At 37.8% G+C, this 18,198-nt stretch overlaps 1 protein-coding gene across 1 annotated transcript in view; it reads right to left on the bottom strand.

Annotated features, from left to right (window-relative positions):
- The window catches only part of ARHGEF37 (Rho guanine nucleotide exchange factor 37), a 42,300-nt gene extending 24,374 nt beyond the window's left edge, over window positions 1–17,926 (bottom strand). Inside the window, exons 1-4 of the mRNA XM_070933976.1 lie at window positions 17,884–17,926; window positions 4,066–4,289; window positions 3,309–3,432; window positions 1,769–1,916 (exon numbers count right to left, since the gene is read on the bottom strand). Coding sequence (XP_070790077.1) covers window positions 1,769–1,916; window positions 3,309–3,432; window positions 4,066–4,281 — 488 coding nt within the window. The 5' untranslated portion in view covers window positions 4,282–4,289; window positions 17,884–17,926. The remainder of the gene's footprint in view (window positions 1–1,768; window positions 1,917–3,308; window positions 3,433–4,065; window positions 4,290–17,883) is intronic.
- Between the last annotated feature and the right edge of the window lie 272 nt (window positions 17,927–18,198).

Raw genomic sequence — 18,198 nt, 5'->3', positions numbered from 1 at the left:
CCATCTCCCAGTTTCTGGTCCAATACTTTACCCACTACATAATTTTTTATTTGAGCCTATGAAACAAAAAAACCCCAAAACAAAACAAAACAAAATCCATGAACCAAATACAATAGCCATCCTCCCTTCATAAAATTCTAAAGTATCTTCTATATCCACTTGATAATCCACCTCCAATTGTTATGCTTGATTTCCAACAAAGTTAAGATGTTTAATCTTTAAAGCCCAATGGTAAGCTATAACCATGCCATTGCCTGGAACATGGGCAATTCGCCATTGTGTGTGAAGATTACAAATTAGCCTTGATTAACAATGCAGGCCTGATGGAAGGTTTCTTGCTGCTGCTGCTGCTCTGTTAAGTTTGGAGGGTTTTTCTGCAGCTGGGTTCTAGTTGGAAGTAGTGGCGGAAAGAAATGTGTAAGCTGATGTCCTATGTATGAACATCCTGTTTCAAAGAAGGCCAACAAGGACAGCAAATGGTACTCTGTTATTTTTGTTGTTATCATATGGCATTGTTACATTAGTCAGGAGACCACAATGCTATTGTAAAGTAGTAGTTCGGTTGCCAATTTACCAGCTCTGTTGTAGGACATGCTCACACACTTCCCAGGGTGAGCCTCAGAAAGCAAGGTGGCTTTGCACCAAAAAGAAAGACAAGTGGCTCTTCCTGCAGCAGCATCCAAGGCGCCCCTCCCTTCCCTGGAGCCACCTTGCAAATGGGCACCAAAACAGGGAAGGTTCAGAGTTAGCAGGAATCTGACTGCCTGAATGAAGTACCAACTCATTTCCTCACCAAAGTGATATCTATTTATCTACTTGCACAGAACATGCTTTCAAACTGTTAGGTGGGCAGAAGTTGAGGCAACTGATGGGAGCTCACCCCTCCCTGCAGTGCTAGGACTCAAACTGCTGGAGCAAAGACCATCTCCAGTTCTATTAAGCAACTGAGCTTTATAACTGTGCCTCTGGTATTCTGTGATACACTCTCTTTGGACATAATGATTCAAATTTGTCTCTAATAGCTTTTGGAGAATGGTTTTAATATTCAATAGCTTTGCTTTGCTCACAGAGCATTACTAGATTCCATTTTTTCATGGCACCTTCCATGAAAAATAATATCCACTAAAGAAGGAAACATGGTGTAGTCTACACTATGTCTTTTTATTAGTATCCCAACCAAGCATGCTAAACAGCATAGTTTTATTTAATCCCATTAAAAACTTATTTGGCACAATGGCCACCTTATCTGATGACACTGAATTCTGTGAAGGAAAAGGATAAGCTTTGAATCTTGCCATAAATTCATGGAACATCACAATTGCAAGAAACTAATACAATCCAATGGAAATCCAATGGAAAGATGACATATAGCTCATATTTGCAAATCTACTTGTTCCTCTGCTTTTAAACATGATTCATATTTAGCAAAAGGCCTCTATATTCAAAATTAAATACAAATGGCATTAGTTGACTTGCTTCACGTCCTACTGATTTGTGTGGACCATGGCAGATTTACACCCTCTGGTTTGGATGTGTATTGTGATTCATTTGGAAAAAGAGCTGTCATCTCTCACAGCTATGCTCCCCTACTCAAGTATCTGTTTCAGCAAGCTGAAGGGATGAAGTGATCCAAAGGGCACAGATGCTGCCTATCACTGACTGATGTAAATGCCTTATTAAACCCAGGGCTGTGTTTTTTGAAAAGTAAAAAGGTTAACATACTAAAAATCTGGGTTGTGTGATTGCCACCATCATAAAGTATACTTACACAGTGGTAGTCAAGGTTTCCATAATTTCTTTTTGCAATCTTGGCTCCTTACTATAAATATCCAACAGTAAAAGAGCTTGGTCATAGTCCCCACAATAAATTTTATAGACATTTTCCATTTCTGCTTTGAGCTCTTGGAATAAAGTGCCTACCATAACAAAATTATAAAACCATCAGAATGAAGACTCCCAAGACATATACGGTATCTTGAAAAGCCTTAATGCATCAAATTGTTCTTAAAATTCATTAATTAGACTCACTTTTATGCAAGTATCACACACACATACACACACACACATACATATACACATATATGTAAGTATATAGATACAGGAATAACTTTTCAGGCTGATAAAGAGTGTACACATTTGAAGTACAGTGATACCTCAGTACTTATTGCTAACTGATTCTGGGAGGCATGATGAGGAGCAAAAATGATGAATACCAAACAAATTTTTCCCATAAGGAATAATGTAGTGAATCACAAGGTAGCCAGCACAGACAGGTTCTAGCTTGTGCATTGAGTACCAAACAAACAATGAGTACTGGGGCAAAATTTTCACAACAACATGCAAATCTGATGAGTTTCAAAGCAGTTGAGTACCAAGGTACCACTGTATAGTTGGCTAATTATAAAATTAAGAAGCTATCCCTTCACTATCACCCTCCAGGTCGTTGAACGTGCCACACCTCCCAAGGATATTAGCTCACATTTCAAATGTGATAATTGAATTCAGCAGGCAGAGTTTCCAAAGAAACTCTATTCTCCCTTGGATTCCTCCTTTTCCTGCTTCTTACTTACCCATCACAGTGCAAAACTCTTCTTATCATTAGGTCTCATATGAGAGATTATATTAGCCTCACTTTACACTGTCTCCTCCTTTATCTACTGTTTTTCACTACCCATTGTTTCTTTAAACTTTAAGATCCTCTGCTTATTTTATCCCCTTAGCCACCCTATCTTTTCATCAGGTTCTCCAGCATTCTTCTCTTTCTTTATCCACAGTATTCCCTGGAGTGCTTTAAGATGCTTCACAGATGGCTCCTAAATGTCCCCTTTTATGACTCATACCGTGCTGTCCCCAGAATCTGAACTCAAAAAATTAAAAATATCTAAGAAAAAAATACATATTGACTTCCATTTACTTAGCAAGCACAACAGCATTTTATTGTTTTTGGAAGTTAAATAATCTCTCTTTAGTCCATAATTTCATGTATTATCTTGAAATAACTACGCTTTTGGACAATATTCAAAGTAACTATTTTGTTCTGATACAAATAATAAAAGTAATTCTGGCATCACAGAAATAGCTGATTAACTTCAAGCTAAGTAACACTTAGATGATCTTTCAATTCTTGAAAAGGTGATATTGAATCCAGTTTTTAAGACATTAGGCAATCTGACACTGCCTCATAGCACTTGTATCAAAGTTATCAAAGTACTCTTGTTATTATAATAGAATGTATACTGTTGCTTTAATAACAACAGTATTTAAAAACTACCGTACGCAGTAGATACATCATTGTAGATACTACCTACTGATATGAAAAAGTTGTTCTTGGCCCTGGTTCACAGAAGCTTCAAGTCCTTTCAACAAACGTTTAGAAACCTGCAGGACATCATCTATATTGGAGAACAATCCTTCCAGGTCAATTTCAGGCAGCTGAAATAGAGTAGTACAATGTTTCAGTTTCTTTTCCTATTCTACAAGACAAAGATAGTTATTACCTTTTTACAGTGACATTTCTATCCCAATATTGCTTCTAAAACCGTAAACATCTATGGGTTGTGCGTTCGGACAAATCCCTTTGTATTTCTGTATGCAGCTATATCATGCTGCTTTATTGATCTATGGATTCTTCAGGTGCAGAAGTTGAGGGCACATTGTTGAAGAATGAATCTACAGAATACAATAGATGTACAGCAGGAAGAAACTTTCTCACAACAAGATCCAGTGGTCATTTCAAGCCATATCTCCAATCAGTCAAGGGTTCACCATCCTTACTTGATAAAGAATACATTAACAACTAATATACTCTCTTTCTCTTGCCTTAAACATAATTTCCATAGTATATCCAGTTGAAGACTTTTCTCCCTACACTCTATTTCTTACTATTCATTTAATGGCTTAGTCTACTTTAAGGTCTCAAATTTGAGACAAGCCACTGATGCTTAGTTTCCTTAATGCCTTAAAGCATTGCTATTTATACGAAACAGAATTCCCTGTTGTAGATACTTTTAAAAAATTATCATAACTCAAGTGCTGATGATTACAGACCATCTCTCTCATTCTCACCTGTTTTTTCTGGAGGTGATCACGGATATTAAAAATACAGAGCTGAAGGTTGTGTACATAGTTAGCCTCTGTAGTGATGAGCTCATCCATGGCCATTTGGTGATTCAGCTCTGGTTTGTCAGAAGATACCAGAGTTTCATAAATATGCTCATAGATATGTTCTTCATCCTCTGACGGCACCTTGGATGGAGGTTCTTCAGTGTAGTCATTTGCCATATTAGGAGCTACAAAGGCAGAATGAGAAGTTTTGATCATTGTTCATATGAGCAATAGTCAGGTCAATTCTTAGGTGTATTTTAATAAGAATTTTCCCTTTTGTTTACTACCCTGTTTCCCCAAAAATAAGACCCAACTGGAAAATAAGTCCTAGCATGATTTTTCAGGATGCTCATAATATAAGCCCTACCCCCAAAATAAGCCCCAGTTAAGATTGTCAATCAGATGGGTGCATTTAGTACCGTATTTCCCCAAAATAAGACCTAACCAGAAAATAAGCCCTAATGCGTCTTTTGGAGCAAAAATTAATATAAGACCCAGTCTTATTTTCAGGGCAGCACAATATTACATTTTGAAAATATAAGGAGTTAGCTAACATATACTGGCAACAGCTTATCAAAATGTAAATATTCTTTATCATTCATAAAGGGATTATCAATTGTAAATATTATTTATCATTCACAGGAGGAATTTTCCAATAGCAAAAATTCTATTGGCGAGTATTTATACTCAGTTGATAGTAAGCCATTTTGTAGGAAGGAAGAAGCATATATGTTCAGAACCAATTAATCAGATGTAATAAACTATTACATCAAAATCATACAAGCTTTTAACTACATCAGTTCCCACTGAATCCAAGTTTTTCACTGAGCAACAGATTCCCAATTTTTGTTTTACACCAACATTTTGTTGTAGCTACCCACTGTTTCTGGGTGGTAACCTATAATTTTAAAAACCTTAATTGTTCTTAATTAGTTACTATGAAACTTGAATTTAATTCTAAACAACTGTTTGGGATTCCCAGCAAGTCGCCCTATTTATTTACTTGGTCTGTTGTGTGGATGTTTGGGTGGCTTAGGGGTGGAAAATTGTGGTGGGTGGGAGTGTGTTTGGGGATTGTTATGTGTGTTGGACCTGGTCTTTGGGTGTTAAGTGAATTTCGTTGTATGGGTATACTGTGTATACATGTACAATGACAATAAAGTTATTTATTTATTTATTATTTTATTTATTTATTAACAGGTGTTGGGGCAAGAAATGTAATATAGATGTGAAACTATTTCTTTCTTCAATAGATTCCTGACTAAAAAGAAGAGCCTCTCCCTGACAGAGTTTTGACCATGTTGTGGTGCAGAATGAGATCTCCTTTCTCTAAGTGATCCTTGTATTAATCAAGCTGTTCTCGTGGTCTGCATGACACTTTCACCCACATTGAATTTATCATTGCACCAATGAGAGAACAGTTACTGTTGAGCAAAAATATGATTTGATGAGAAAAGACCAAGCCACTCCTTGTGACTTTCTTTCATGACCCCCAGCTTTATTCAAAATGACGCCGCTTCACAGATTGATGTGAAAAGGGCTTTTAAAGTTTGAGGAGAGTTCATTGACTCTTCCTGCCATGACATCATACATAATTCTACATAGTGGCTATCATCATCCACATAAAAAGTTAAGCCTGGAATTGATAAAACTGCCTATTAAAATATGGGAAAGCTGACCATGGTTGAAGGCACATAACATTTCTCAATGATGTTTCTATAAAGCACCTTGAGCCATGCAAATCACAGTTCTGTGACCTTGGATGAAATCATCATTTTAAAATCAATATTGCCTGGAATAGTGAGATAACCTTTAAATTACTTTAACTGATGGATTTTTTTAATCTCAGCAATATTCAATTGAATGGTGTAAATCTTAACAAATTCAGTTCTTTGTACTTTCATCATCTAAGGTTACATTATAACCCTTAGTTTATTATTTATTACTGCATCAATGAGTGACAGAAATTCTCATCCCAATTGCCGTCATAATACAAAGACATCCTGTAGTATACCTACATTTTTTAAAAAGTTGAAGTTGACTAATAGAAAAGATTAAAATACAAAATAAAACAACAATTAAAAACACAAGCATATCTCAACAATCACAAATAGAATTTTTAAAATGCTAATTATGTAATTTTGTTTTGTTTGTTTTAAATGATATCAATTTAAATAATTGATAAGGCTAAATAATAGAAAAACTTGGATCCTTGTCTAATTGTACAGAACTTCATTGCATAAGAAACAAAAAATTGAGGTAAAGCCATAGATCAGTTTCTTTTTGTGAGTAAAACAAAACAACAAAAAAGTTTTGACTTATTTTCAGGACTGATTTATGATGGCATTTATTTTCATGGATGGGAATCGACTTTATCAAATAAATACATAACCTGTTATTGTCAGATGACAAGCATAGAAAGAGAAAGAAGTGATATATGTTCACTTATATAGTGTCTTTACAGCAAGGTTGGATGCAGAATACTTTTTTACATTAATATCTATCAAGAAGTAAAAGACAAGATTGTTCCATGCCCCTCTCTCCTGTCCTTCAGATTGCTCTCTCTCCTACTTCATTTTCAAGGCAAGTGGGCATCTTGCCAAAGCACTGAGCTGTGGTTGTGCAACATTTATTTTTTTTATGGAATATCTCAAGGATTTATCTCTGATTCCCCAAAGTGTGATCTGCAACCCAGTAGTTGTCCCTCATGGTTAAGGTCAGCTATCTGAAGGATGAAGTAGCCCCATTACAGAAAAGGTTCTTGAGTTCAAGTGATGAGAAAGGGACTCATGCCTTAAGTACAAAATATACCTCGTACAAGAGAATTGTTTTGATAATCTTTCAAGATTCTGTGGCATTATGTTACTAACAAAAAAGAAATCTAGAAAAATCTCCAGAATCCCAATGTTTCTTGCCAACTTCACAGGATTTGACAGGTCTGAAAAGGATTGTACTGACCCAAATGGAACTGTTGCACAAGCTGGGCTCCTCCTAAAATCTTAACTCAAGCTTAAAGGATAACCATGGCTAGAAGGGCATTTGCACAATTACATTTTGTTTACCAATTGTGCACATTCCTAGATCAGGAGGTTTTGCTCCCAGTTACTTTCCATCTGAATTACTGCCTAAATGTCCTACACCACATAGAAATTGCAGCTAGCCCAGCTAGTTCAAAATGTGATACTATCAGGGGTGGGTTCTACTTACCTTTACTACCGGTTTGCAACGGGGCCGTGTGTGTGCGCTTGCTTTTCTCACGCGCACATGCGCTCTTCTGCACGAGTGCAGAAGCGTTTTCATGATGTCAGGGTCAGTGGGCGGAACCTCCCGCCGGTTTTACTACTGTTTCTATAGAACAGGTGCGAACCAGGGGTAACCCATCACTGGATACTATGTGTAGTTATGGGTATGCCTTAGTAATAGGAATAGCTTTTAGCCTTATATACTGCTCCATAGTGCTTTACAGCCCTCTCTAAGCAGTTTACAGAATCAGCATATTGCCCCAACAATCTTGGTCCTTGGAAATAGAGAAAGCCGAAACAACCTTGAACTGGTCAGGAATGAACTCCTGGCAGTGGGCAGAGTTCGCCTGCAATATTGCATTCTAACGACTGCACGCTACCATAGCTCCTTGGTCTTGGTTCATCCCTTGCAGTAAAGCCAGCTTATGAACTATTCTGGCTCTCAGAGTAGATGCTGGTTGTCATCCATAATGCCTTTCATGGCACAGAATTGATTTATCCATTTGTCTCCTATTATTTTTGCCTGCAAAAATCCAACAAAGTTGGCACGCTTCTGTTCCCCTCAATTAAGTTATGTTACTTGATGGAACCAAAGAAACCTGCCTTTTCTATTGCCATGCCTACTCTGTGGCCCTGATGACTTTCCATAAGGCATTAAAAAGTTGATTCTTTCCATGGGCATTGGGCCAGGATGTTTATGAATCCATTTTTCAGGGGTTATGGATATGTGCATTGCCTCTGGCATGATGTTTCTTTGGGAGGGGTTTGTTGATGTTTTTATTCTTATTTTAACTGTTGTTTGCTAGTTAGAATCGTATTTCAAGTTGGAGGGAACAAAAATCAAATTAAATAAATCAATCAAGTCACTGTAATGACTCTTTAAAAAATAAAATCACAACCAAGGGACCAATATTCGTATAGAGATTTTCCATGACTAAAATGTGCCTCTATTTGCTTCTGTATTTCCTCCTAGGTCTCCAGTAGAAGCTACTACTGGCTGAGAATGTCTCTTGCAAATAGCACTGAATTCCGCCTACATGCTGTCAACCCATTTGTGCCTAAAGAGAGAAAGAAGGCTTGGACAGCTAAGTCAGGATGTAGACAGCACAAGTATCAGCTACCTGATTAGGTTATTATGGAAAAAAAGTTGGTATTTCAATTATTCTGTGCCTTTTAAACTATTATGGTTCTATTTATTCATTGCCCAATGTCCTTTAGCTGAATACCCAACTCAATATATATGAAAGCACCACTATGAAAATGATGCCTCATATTTGAAGGCTGTCTGTAGAACCAGCAGAACATTATTGGCAAAACACCACTGCATTTCCGACTTTCCTGAGCATTTATTGAGGAATGGAGGAAGTGCAATCTCCATTTCTGAAGTAACTCCTGACCTAGATTAGGACTGAGTTTCAGCAGCACCGTGAGAAGGTAAGACACCTGTTATGTTATCTTTACCACCCAGACCACTCACCAACCATGACCCATCAGTGAACCCCAAGCAATAGAACAAAAGACCACTTATTTTTCTGCCTATATTGACATGTTGGAAGATATGAGAAACTCAATATTAAAAGAGCAGGGAAATTCCCCTAAAAGAAATAAGCAGAAACTCAGGCAGAGTTTCAGCCCCCACCTTTATCAATGGGCCATTAAGAAGCTGAAGCCACCCTATTTTCCACAACAAAGGAAAGACAAAATTACAGGCGCCTGCAACATCCAAACAGATATGGGACACAGGAAAGAAAAACAAACACCCAAAAAGGAAAAGAAATCAAGCCAAAGTAATTTAAACACATGAGAAAAAGGAGAAAATACAGAAATAGCAAGCTGAATGATTATAGGGAACAAACAACTACAAAGGGCTGGGAAAAACACAGAGTGGACTATAAAACAATTATTTATTTGCCAGATCCAGGACGGAAGAACCCAATCACAAACAAAAACAGGATTTCAACACCATAAAACAATCACACACACAAATCAAAGGATTCACACGCCAAATCAAAAGAATTTCAAAAGATTCTAAAGGATCACATAGAAAATCAAAAGACGTTTTAGGATATAAAAAAGGGTTACTCTTACAGTTCAAACAGGCTAGCCTCGGAACGCTGTACTTGTATTAGTTTCTTGCCTGCCTTCCTATAAACAATAAACTAATTTTGTTCTCAAGCAGCTGACCTCCAATCATTGGCGAAGTAATCTCCCAGCCGGGAGTTTTGAATTTAAGGGAAAGCTCTGGCTTCCAACAATCCTTAAAGGGAAAAACTACTTTTTCCTTCCAACAGACACTTAGGATGAAACTGGCTAGGGTTTCCCTTAGGAAATTGGCAAATATCCACAACTCAATCAAAACCATAGAGTAGACAATCCCCTCAAAATATGGAAACACAGTGTCAGTACCAGCTGCACTTTAACTGCGACATGCTACATTTAATGCAGGCATGTGGTATGTCGATAACGAATGGGAACAAAAGAGGGAATTACAAATGAAATCAGAAGGAAAAGTGATTGCAATTCAGTCACAAGCAGTTCCTACAACGAAACTTAGGAATGCCAAACTGGTGTAGTTGTTTAGGGTGCTGGCCTAGAAATCACGAAACTGAGTTCTAGTCTAACCATGAAAAATCAGCCGGGTGACTTTGAATCAACCAGTCTCTCTTAGCCCAAATCATGGATGGTTGTTGCCTTAAGTTACTTATAAAAGTAACAAAGAAGGCAGGATCAAAAACATCTACCTCCAGCCCCTCCCCCCCAAATCCATATAGCAATCACAGAATAATTATTAAGAGCTATGAGAAAGATAAATGCTTCACCAACACAGATTCCCCTCTTCTATAAATTCTATAAATTCTCAGTAGTATTGCAATACCAGTGAACAGTATCAGTCTGTGGCGAAAAATAATGAAATAAGGCTGCAAATTCTTCCCATGTCCTGTTTCCTTCACCCCCCACCCTTGCCTCTGTTTTCTCCTTCTCCCATCTCCTGTTGCAAATTCTTTCCCCCTGTTCTCCTCAGCCATTTCCTGCTTCCCCCCTCCCATTTAAAAGAAAGCTCTCACCTATCTGCCAAAAGGGTGATCTGAGCACGGAGTCCCTCAGAATCCAACATGGGTGTTTGGTTCCACTTTGTCACAGAGTTGTGGCTCTCGTTTTACAATAGGAAAAAGATTGCCCCTGTTTAACATCTACCTCACTTCCTGAAAGAAAACTTGCCAGGGAATCAGATCCCTCAGATTTCCTGCCTCTCAGTCCCAGAGTGTGTAAGAATCTCTGCCTTGTTATTGTTTGGGATCCCTCTTTCTTGGAAAGCAGCAAGTGATCCTTGCCAAAAATATGGCCCTTGGGCTCCTTTCTTCCACAGATAAACTGTCCCTGACTGTCACAAACTTCTGACTCGAGGCTTAAAAACAGTCAATAAAACTATATCTGTTAAAAAATGGAAACCGTTTAATCTTCTTTTTCATCTGTCATCCCTGGAGGAGGCTTGCTGGGAGATTTTTTTTGAAGCGCATACATGTTGTTTGCCACAGAAAATAGTGAATAATGCTGATTGAAAATGTATATACCCCCTTCTATTGTTCTATTTCCTTCCAGCTGGCAGAAAATTAGAGGAACTTAAGACAGATAAAGAAAATTGTTCCTGAATTCTGTTTAATAGTTTCAAATGAAAAGAAAACACTCTGACTAAAATTTCCAACCAGAATCATACCATCAAGATCAGGCTTTTGAAACAAGATCATCAAGAGTTTTCAATTTGGAATAAAACAGACTGAGGAGTTGTTTATTTAAATGTTAAATATGTGACAAATAATATTATTGATTGTTAAAAATGTAGATGTTTGAATTTTAGAGTATGATACATGCTTTTTTTTTAAATGTTAATTTGTAGGCTAACATTGGTTAGTTTCTCCAAGAAAGGTCAAAACTATTCATGGCACATATCTTTCTGCTTTCATCAGACTTTTTCTCATTAGTCCCAAATGTGCTGTTGATTCTTCTAAACCAGGGTTTTGTTACAGATAAACTAGCAAGCTCAATGCAGAAGTGTTTTCTTGTTTAATGAAAGTATATGGAAAGGACTTTGGAAAATGCAAACTTTTCCTTCAAATGTAAAGTACAGCTTTAACAGATTGAAAACATGCAGAGTTTTTTTGGACAGAAGCCAAACTTCTGGATGATACAAATTCTACCCTGTACAATAGGAAAGCATTCTAGAGAAAACAGGAATTTTCATCTATTTGCCAATTGCTAACTAAAGGGCAGGATGCATTGCTGTGTTTGGGGTGTGATAAAGGAGGAGTTGGCATATTTGATCCTAGAACATATAAGTTCATCAAAAGACAGAAGACGCCACTCCAGAAAGAGAACAATGTGTAACAGCCAGGAAATCAATATTTGTGGGAGCAACAGAAAGAAGCATAGTCAGCTAAGAGCTATGTGCAAGCGAAGGAAAAACAGTCTATACTATAGTCTGAGATAAAGGGTGATTCACTAATTTGGAATTACTAAGAAAGAGACAGTAAGAGAAACGAATCTACAACATGAGCCAGCAGGCTGAAAAAAAAATACTCTGTCCACAGATTGGGAAAAGAGAATTGAAAGTGAAAGCAGTTTAAGGAAAGAGGGAAAAAACTATCTACAGTACTTAAAAAAGCAATGTCAGAAATAAAAGTAGAGATTTTAACTCATTTATTTATGAAAGAAACTTATATGGTCACCACAATGTATCAGGACGCTGGTATTGTCACAATGACAATAAAAATGTAAAAGAAACAATTTAAAAAATAGAATCCACACCCTCCAAAAAACAACAGCATAACAAGATCATTTGACCTCAGGCCACAAAGTTAAGAGGAATTATGGAAAATTCAGGAAGTAAACAGGCTCATATGAAACTATCTCGATTGCAGGAAATTAGTATAAGATAGGATTGTTTATGTTAGTAAAGTTGACATATTGCCTGTGCATCTTTGAAGCAACACATAGGATACTTCAAAGGGGAAATTTATACCACCTTGTCTGTCCTGCCTTTCCAGATATCTGAACAGGATATGCTAACTTTTTAATATTTGTATATACATTTGTTGGAGAGGAAAGGATCATAAGTCAGTAAACACACAGAGATTGGGAGGTATATGCTAGCACCAGCTGTTTGCCTACGATGCTTGCTGTGGAGAGCAGTTAGGAGGCAAAAGACTTCAGGGTATAATTGATTAATCTTGTCAATTGTTAACTTGCTGTTAGCACTGTTGCTATTGGGACATTGTTTCTTAATCTCAGCAATTTTAAGATATGTGGATTTCAGCTTCCAGAATTCCCCAGCCAGATCAGGGGAATTTTGAGAATTGAAGCCTAGACATCTTAAAGTTGCTGAAGTTGAAAAATACTGTATTAGGAAAGCACTGCACAGAAAAAGGATTCAGTTAAATACTCAAAAAGCCAGACAATATTTGATTTTTAAGGCTATGCCTTCTGGTTGGAGGACATGAGGGCAAAAAAGAGGACATGTCCTCCATTCCAAACTGAACCCACAATAAAGCAATTATTAGAGCTCTTGTGAAGTAACTAGAGAATGGTATTTGTATACTGGTCCCTATCTTAATGTAAATGAAGCGGGCTCTGATAGATGACCACTGGATAACTTTCTATTCACTCTATTCTAAAAAGCAATGCATCCGGTTGGAAAAAGTACAAACTCAGCCAAAATCCTTTTGGTTCCTCTAGGAGGCCTCTAAGTTGTCAGAAGAAAGGAACATTCTAATGACATACAGCTTAAAGGCTGGTTAGGTCAAGGGGATCCACATGAGTTAAAAGTTGTCTATCGTCAGAAGATGATTTGAGTCTATGCTTCAGTAATCTACAAAAAGAATTATAACTGTTTTGCAAAGAAACTCAGTAATTAGGAAATGTCAATTAAAAATGACAAATGTATATGACCATATGAATTGCTGAGTTAACAGAATCCTTTGTCTAGAAGGGTATAAAACCATTGTACCTAATTTCTGTCTTTGTTCAACGCTTCATGTACAGAGCTTTGAACCTATTGCGCAATATACAAATTGTCTCTGATTAATCCAAAAGTTGTGTTTGTCTTATTAAATCCACAACAATCTGGCCATGCTTTGTTAAAGGGATAAAGAAGATGGTAGCTTCTCAGCTGCAGGCAGTTCTGTAGAAAGGAGATTGTCTTCACCAATTTCAAACTGGCTTCAGAGCAGGATAGGGATTGAGAATACCTTGGACATACTAATGGATAAAGTTTGGGACTTGACAAAAGAAAAGTGATCCAGTTGATTTTTTTTTCTTTTCTTTTCTTTTTTTTTTTTTTTGGTCTCCTCAACAATTTTCAAAATCAATAATAATATTCCTTTGGATCACTTAACTGACTTGGGAATAGAAGTATTGTTGCAATGGTTCTGCTCCCATCTCTCAGACAGATTTCATATGGAGTCTTCTGGAAATGGTCTGTGAAGTGGCAACTAGTACAATACTGTATATATCACAAGACTCCATTCAATCTTCAATACTTTTCAATATCCACAATAACTGGTGGTTGGCATATATAGCACTTCATTTGCATCTTCTCATTCTAAGAGCACACAATTCCACACAAAATCTGTCAATTTTCAGCAACAATTTTCTTCAGCAGTCACTTTTTCTTTTTTCCAAATTAAAAGTGAGAAATAGGAGACCTGCTTCCATTATCATTTTAACTTTCCCACACCCAAATGAAACAGAAACTGTTTTCCAGAAGCCTCCATTTTAATTCCTGTCCACTCAGGAATCAAAACAAAAGGAGATGGTCTCATCCATTCCAATGATGCCATCATGGCTTTTAATGGATTTGCAAATGAAGGCAAATACATGTGTCCCAGGATTGCAGGATCCAATCTGAGTCAGTCCCCTGGACCAGAGGTTTATTCTTCCAAGCTGTCAGACTTGTGCTGGAGTCCATCCCCACGGACCTTCAGAAGTCTCCAAAATGTATGCATTGGTCTGTTCTATTCATAGTATTTATGTGGTACCTGACTGTGTATGGTTTATAGTTGGTAATTGGGATGTTAATGGCCAGCTATTAAGTCATAGCATTCCTGGAAGTTGGGAGACAGAGTTTCAGACTTTGATTCATCAACGATTGCCTACTTCTAGTCTAATGGTAGTATCTGGGGAAGCTGTTCATCAAGGGCAAGGATATAATTGTAATGACAGCAGATTTCTGTAACATTTTCAGTTAATGGAGTAACTTTTCTGAATGCTTGCCTGCATTCAACAATGGGTTGAAAGAGAGATTAAAAAAAGAGTCTGAATCCAGAAAAGATCAGGATGCTTATTAGAATGTCAAAGAATGTAAGAAAAGTAATTCTGAATGGAATTATGCTGTTCCACAAGAAGCTAAAACACAGCCTGAGGATGCATCTGGATCTGAAACTTAATCGCTTTTTCATTTTTCTAATTGAAACAATGTCCAGGATCATTTTTTGATTAGCTGTGGCTGATATGCCACATGCATCCTTAAAATGATTTTGAAACAACATAGCACACACCAGCGAAGTATGTAACCTCTAAGATTAACTATTGTGATATGTTCTGCTTGGGATTGTCCTTGTGTCTAATCTGGAAATTTCAGATGTTATAAAACTCATCAGTTAAAATGGTTTCTGGAATTGCTCAAAGACACATTGTAGTTATTCTAAAAAGAGTGATACCAATTTGTTTCCAAACAAGTGTAAAATGCTATACCTTAGAGCCAGGTTACTAGAGAAGATTTCTCTTATTTATAATTCTTATCCTTCCTTTCTTTGAGGTTATCTGAGGTGGTTTGTCTACAATTGCTATGGTCAATTTTTACAAAAAGTCATGGGTTTTTTTGATTTTTTTTAAAAATTTGATTTATATGCCGCCCTTCTCCAGAGACTCAGGGCGGCTTACAATGTGTTAAGCCATAGCCTTCATACTTTTGTATATTTATACAAAGTCAGCTTATTGCCCCCACAAACTGGGTCCTCATTTAACCTACCTTTGAAAGGATGGAAGGCTGAGTCAATCTTGGGCCTGGTAAGATTCGAACTTACAGTAATTGCAGACAGCTGGTGTTAATCACAATGCTTTTAGTCTGCTAAGTTACCAGGCCCATTACGATTAAGTTTGCAGTAGCTCTAAAGCAGGAGTGTCAAACTCAAGGCCCGGGGGCCAGACCAGCCCACGGGGTACTTAGATCTGGCAGTCCTAGAAACAGCAAAGAACTGGCCGGCGGTGCCTCTGCCAGCAAAAACAGAGCTTGGGAGGGTTGTGTGCGGCCCTCCCAGGCTCCTTTTTCAGCTGCAATGGCAGAGGGCGGCAGGAGGCCGTCGCAGCTGAAAACAGAGCCTGGGAGCCCATTTTCACCCGAGCAATCGGGCCACCACAGAAGCCCTGACACAAGTGACATCAAACTGGCCATGCCCACCCCACCCCCCCAAGGTCAAACACAACCCTGATGCAGCCCTCAATGAAATCAAGTTTGACACCCCTGCTCTAAAGCCCAACTATTTCTTTGAAATGCAGTTCTTAGTTGAGAAACTTTTTTGAGTTTAATTGAAACACCTGAGAGTCCTTAAAACAGATGTATAATTCAGTCTCTGAATTTAGCTCCAGTTTTGTAATGACTTGCCAAGAAACAAATAAAAATTCATAAAAGAAACGCACTAATTTGGATTGCTAATAATAATCATAATATAAAGTAAGTATAAGATGATACTTAATATTTGATGTAGAGATAGAAAAGAAAGGATGTGGATTTTTTTAAACTATGATTTGAGGATTAGAAAAAAGAGATATAAAGCTATTAAGTCTACATTAAAATTCGAAGTGTAACTTTGCTATAACTTTCTTATATTATTTATTTATTGGTTCGATTTAAATATTAGATTAATTCTGCAAGTTGTACTTTCTAATCTTAGTACATCAATGTGACCAGGAGTGAAATTCAAAATTTTTCCCTACTGGTTCTGTGGGCGTGGCTTGGTGGGCATGGCAGGGGAAGATCTGCCAAAAATCTGCAAAATGGAGATCTGCAAAATCTCCATTCCCACCCCATTCTTGGGGGAAGGATATTGCAAAATCTCCATTCCCACCCCACTCTGGGGCCAGCCAGAGGTTGTATTTGCTGGTTCTCTGAACTACTGAAAATTTCCGCTACCGGTTCTCCAGAACCTGCCAGAACCTGCTGGATTTCACCCCTGAATGTGACTCTGGAAAGCAAGGAGTATGAAAGTTCTTTCCCTGAATGCTAGGTGGAGATGAAAGGGCTTAACCTTGGTAGAATTCAGCCTTGGAGTTGAATCAGAAAACTTGAAAGTGAATGTCATATTGCTCAACAATACACATATGATTTAAACACACACACATATGCCAAGCATCTGAATTTTGAACACATGGCCATGGGGAGGCTGCAAAGGTTGAAACTGTGAAAAACGGGCATAAGTCACTTTTTTCAGTGCTGTTGTAACTTTGGTCACAAAATGAACTATTGTAAATTGAGGATTACCTGTACTCACACATATGTATACCCACATATAAAAATGTGTGAGTATTCACATACAACTGAAGAATTAATTCTGGGCCAATCACTGGCTAGGTAGCTACAAACCAACTTTCTACAGTATATCTAGCATCCAGATTTTGAAACCAATAAGTCCCATTGCAAGCACAACAGTAAATAATGAAGGAGAGCTGGGTATTATGCCAGGAATCATATGAAAGAACAGTACAGATCAGCACACAGAATAGCACAACTTCAATGGGATTGTCACAAAATGCCCATGGAGAACCTATTGACATTAACAACAACAAGGCCAAAATTTCTGCCTGCAAATATTTATGTCCTGTAAGAATAACAAAAACCTACACACACACACACACACACACACACACACACACTGCTTTTTTCAAATATCTATATTCTGACTCTTCTTAATAATGGGGAGCCATCAAAATAGGCCTTCGGTAATGAACTGTCGAATCCCAGCAGCGTCACTCTAACACATGCTCCTTCTAAACATGTAAACACCATAGACGGACTACCTAGGAAAAATTGTATCCAGACATGTTTGGTTTCCTTTATTTCTACTCCTTCCCCTTGTGCCTTATGTTATTAATAGTGGCAGGAAAACAAACAAACTTTAACCAATGCCAGTTGGCATAACAACATGTCTCAATTTGTACCTGCTTAATTTCCGTGTAATATGCAGTGCGCTTGTCAGAAAGTTAATGGTGGAAAACTTAACAGACTGATGAAAATCACAGAAAGAGTATAGTTTTCCCCCTCAATTCTTCCTGGCCTTGTCTTCTCCCGAAGATGATGGAATGAGAAGAATCTAGAATGTGTTTATGTAACCTTTTCATTCACCCAGGCAAGAATAGAAACCTACCTGGTGTTGATGAATGGCTATCCTGTAGATTTTGCTAAGTATACATCTGATTGACCTGCTGTGTTGGAAAATATTTTCACTACCGGCAAAACACTTTTCTCTTCTGACTTATTAATTCTTACCTGCGAATTAGCCCAGAGCTTCAAGCTTGTTCGAGCTGCTGTGCTGCTCTTAGAGTTAATGATAAACCCCCGCGCTCTAGTTGTTACGTAGGCTGAAAGCCCAGCCCCCTCGGATAAGTGCATGCGGGCTGTTTACTGCAGAAATAGGCTGTGTCAGCTGAGAGTTTCTGTTCTGTTCTGTTCAGTACACTCCCTATGCAGCTAAACGCAGCCAAGGCAACCGATTCTGTGGCAGCTGGCCAGCTCTGGTGCTTGCTGGATGAAAATGGAAGGTGGCCTGCCAGGGAATCAATAACCAGTGACAATTGGAGACAG

This window comes from Pituophis catenifer, unplaced genomic scaffold, assembly GCF_029215685.1.
Source record: "Pituophis catenifer annectens isolate HBS135680 unplaced genomic scaffold, rPitCat1.0.hap2 SCAF_2, whole genome shotgun sequence".
NCBI classification, from domain to species: domain Eukaryota; kingdom Metazoa; phylum Chordata; class Lepidosauria; order Squamata; family Colubridae; genus Pituophis; species Pituophis catenifer.
Note: the sequence above shows the minus strand (reverse complement) of the source record. Positions and strands in the feature narration are given on the sequence as shown.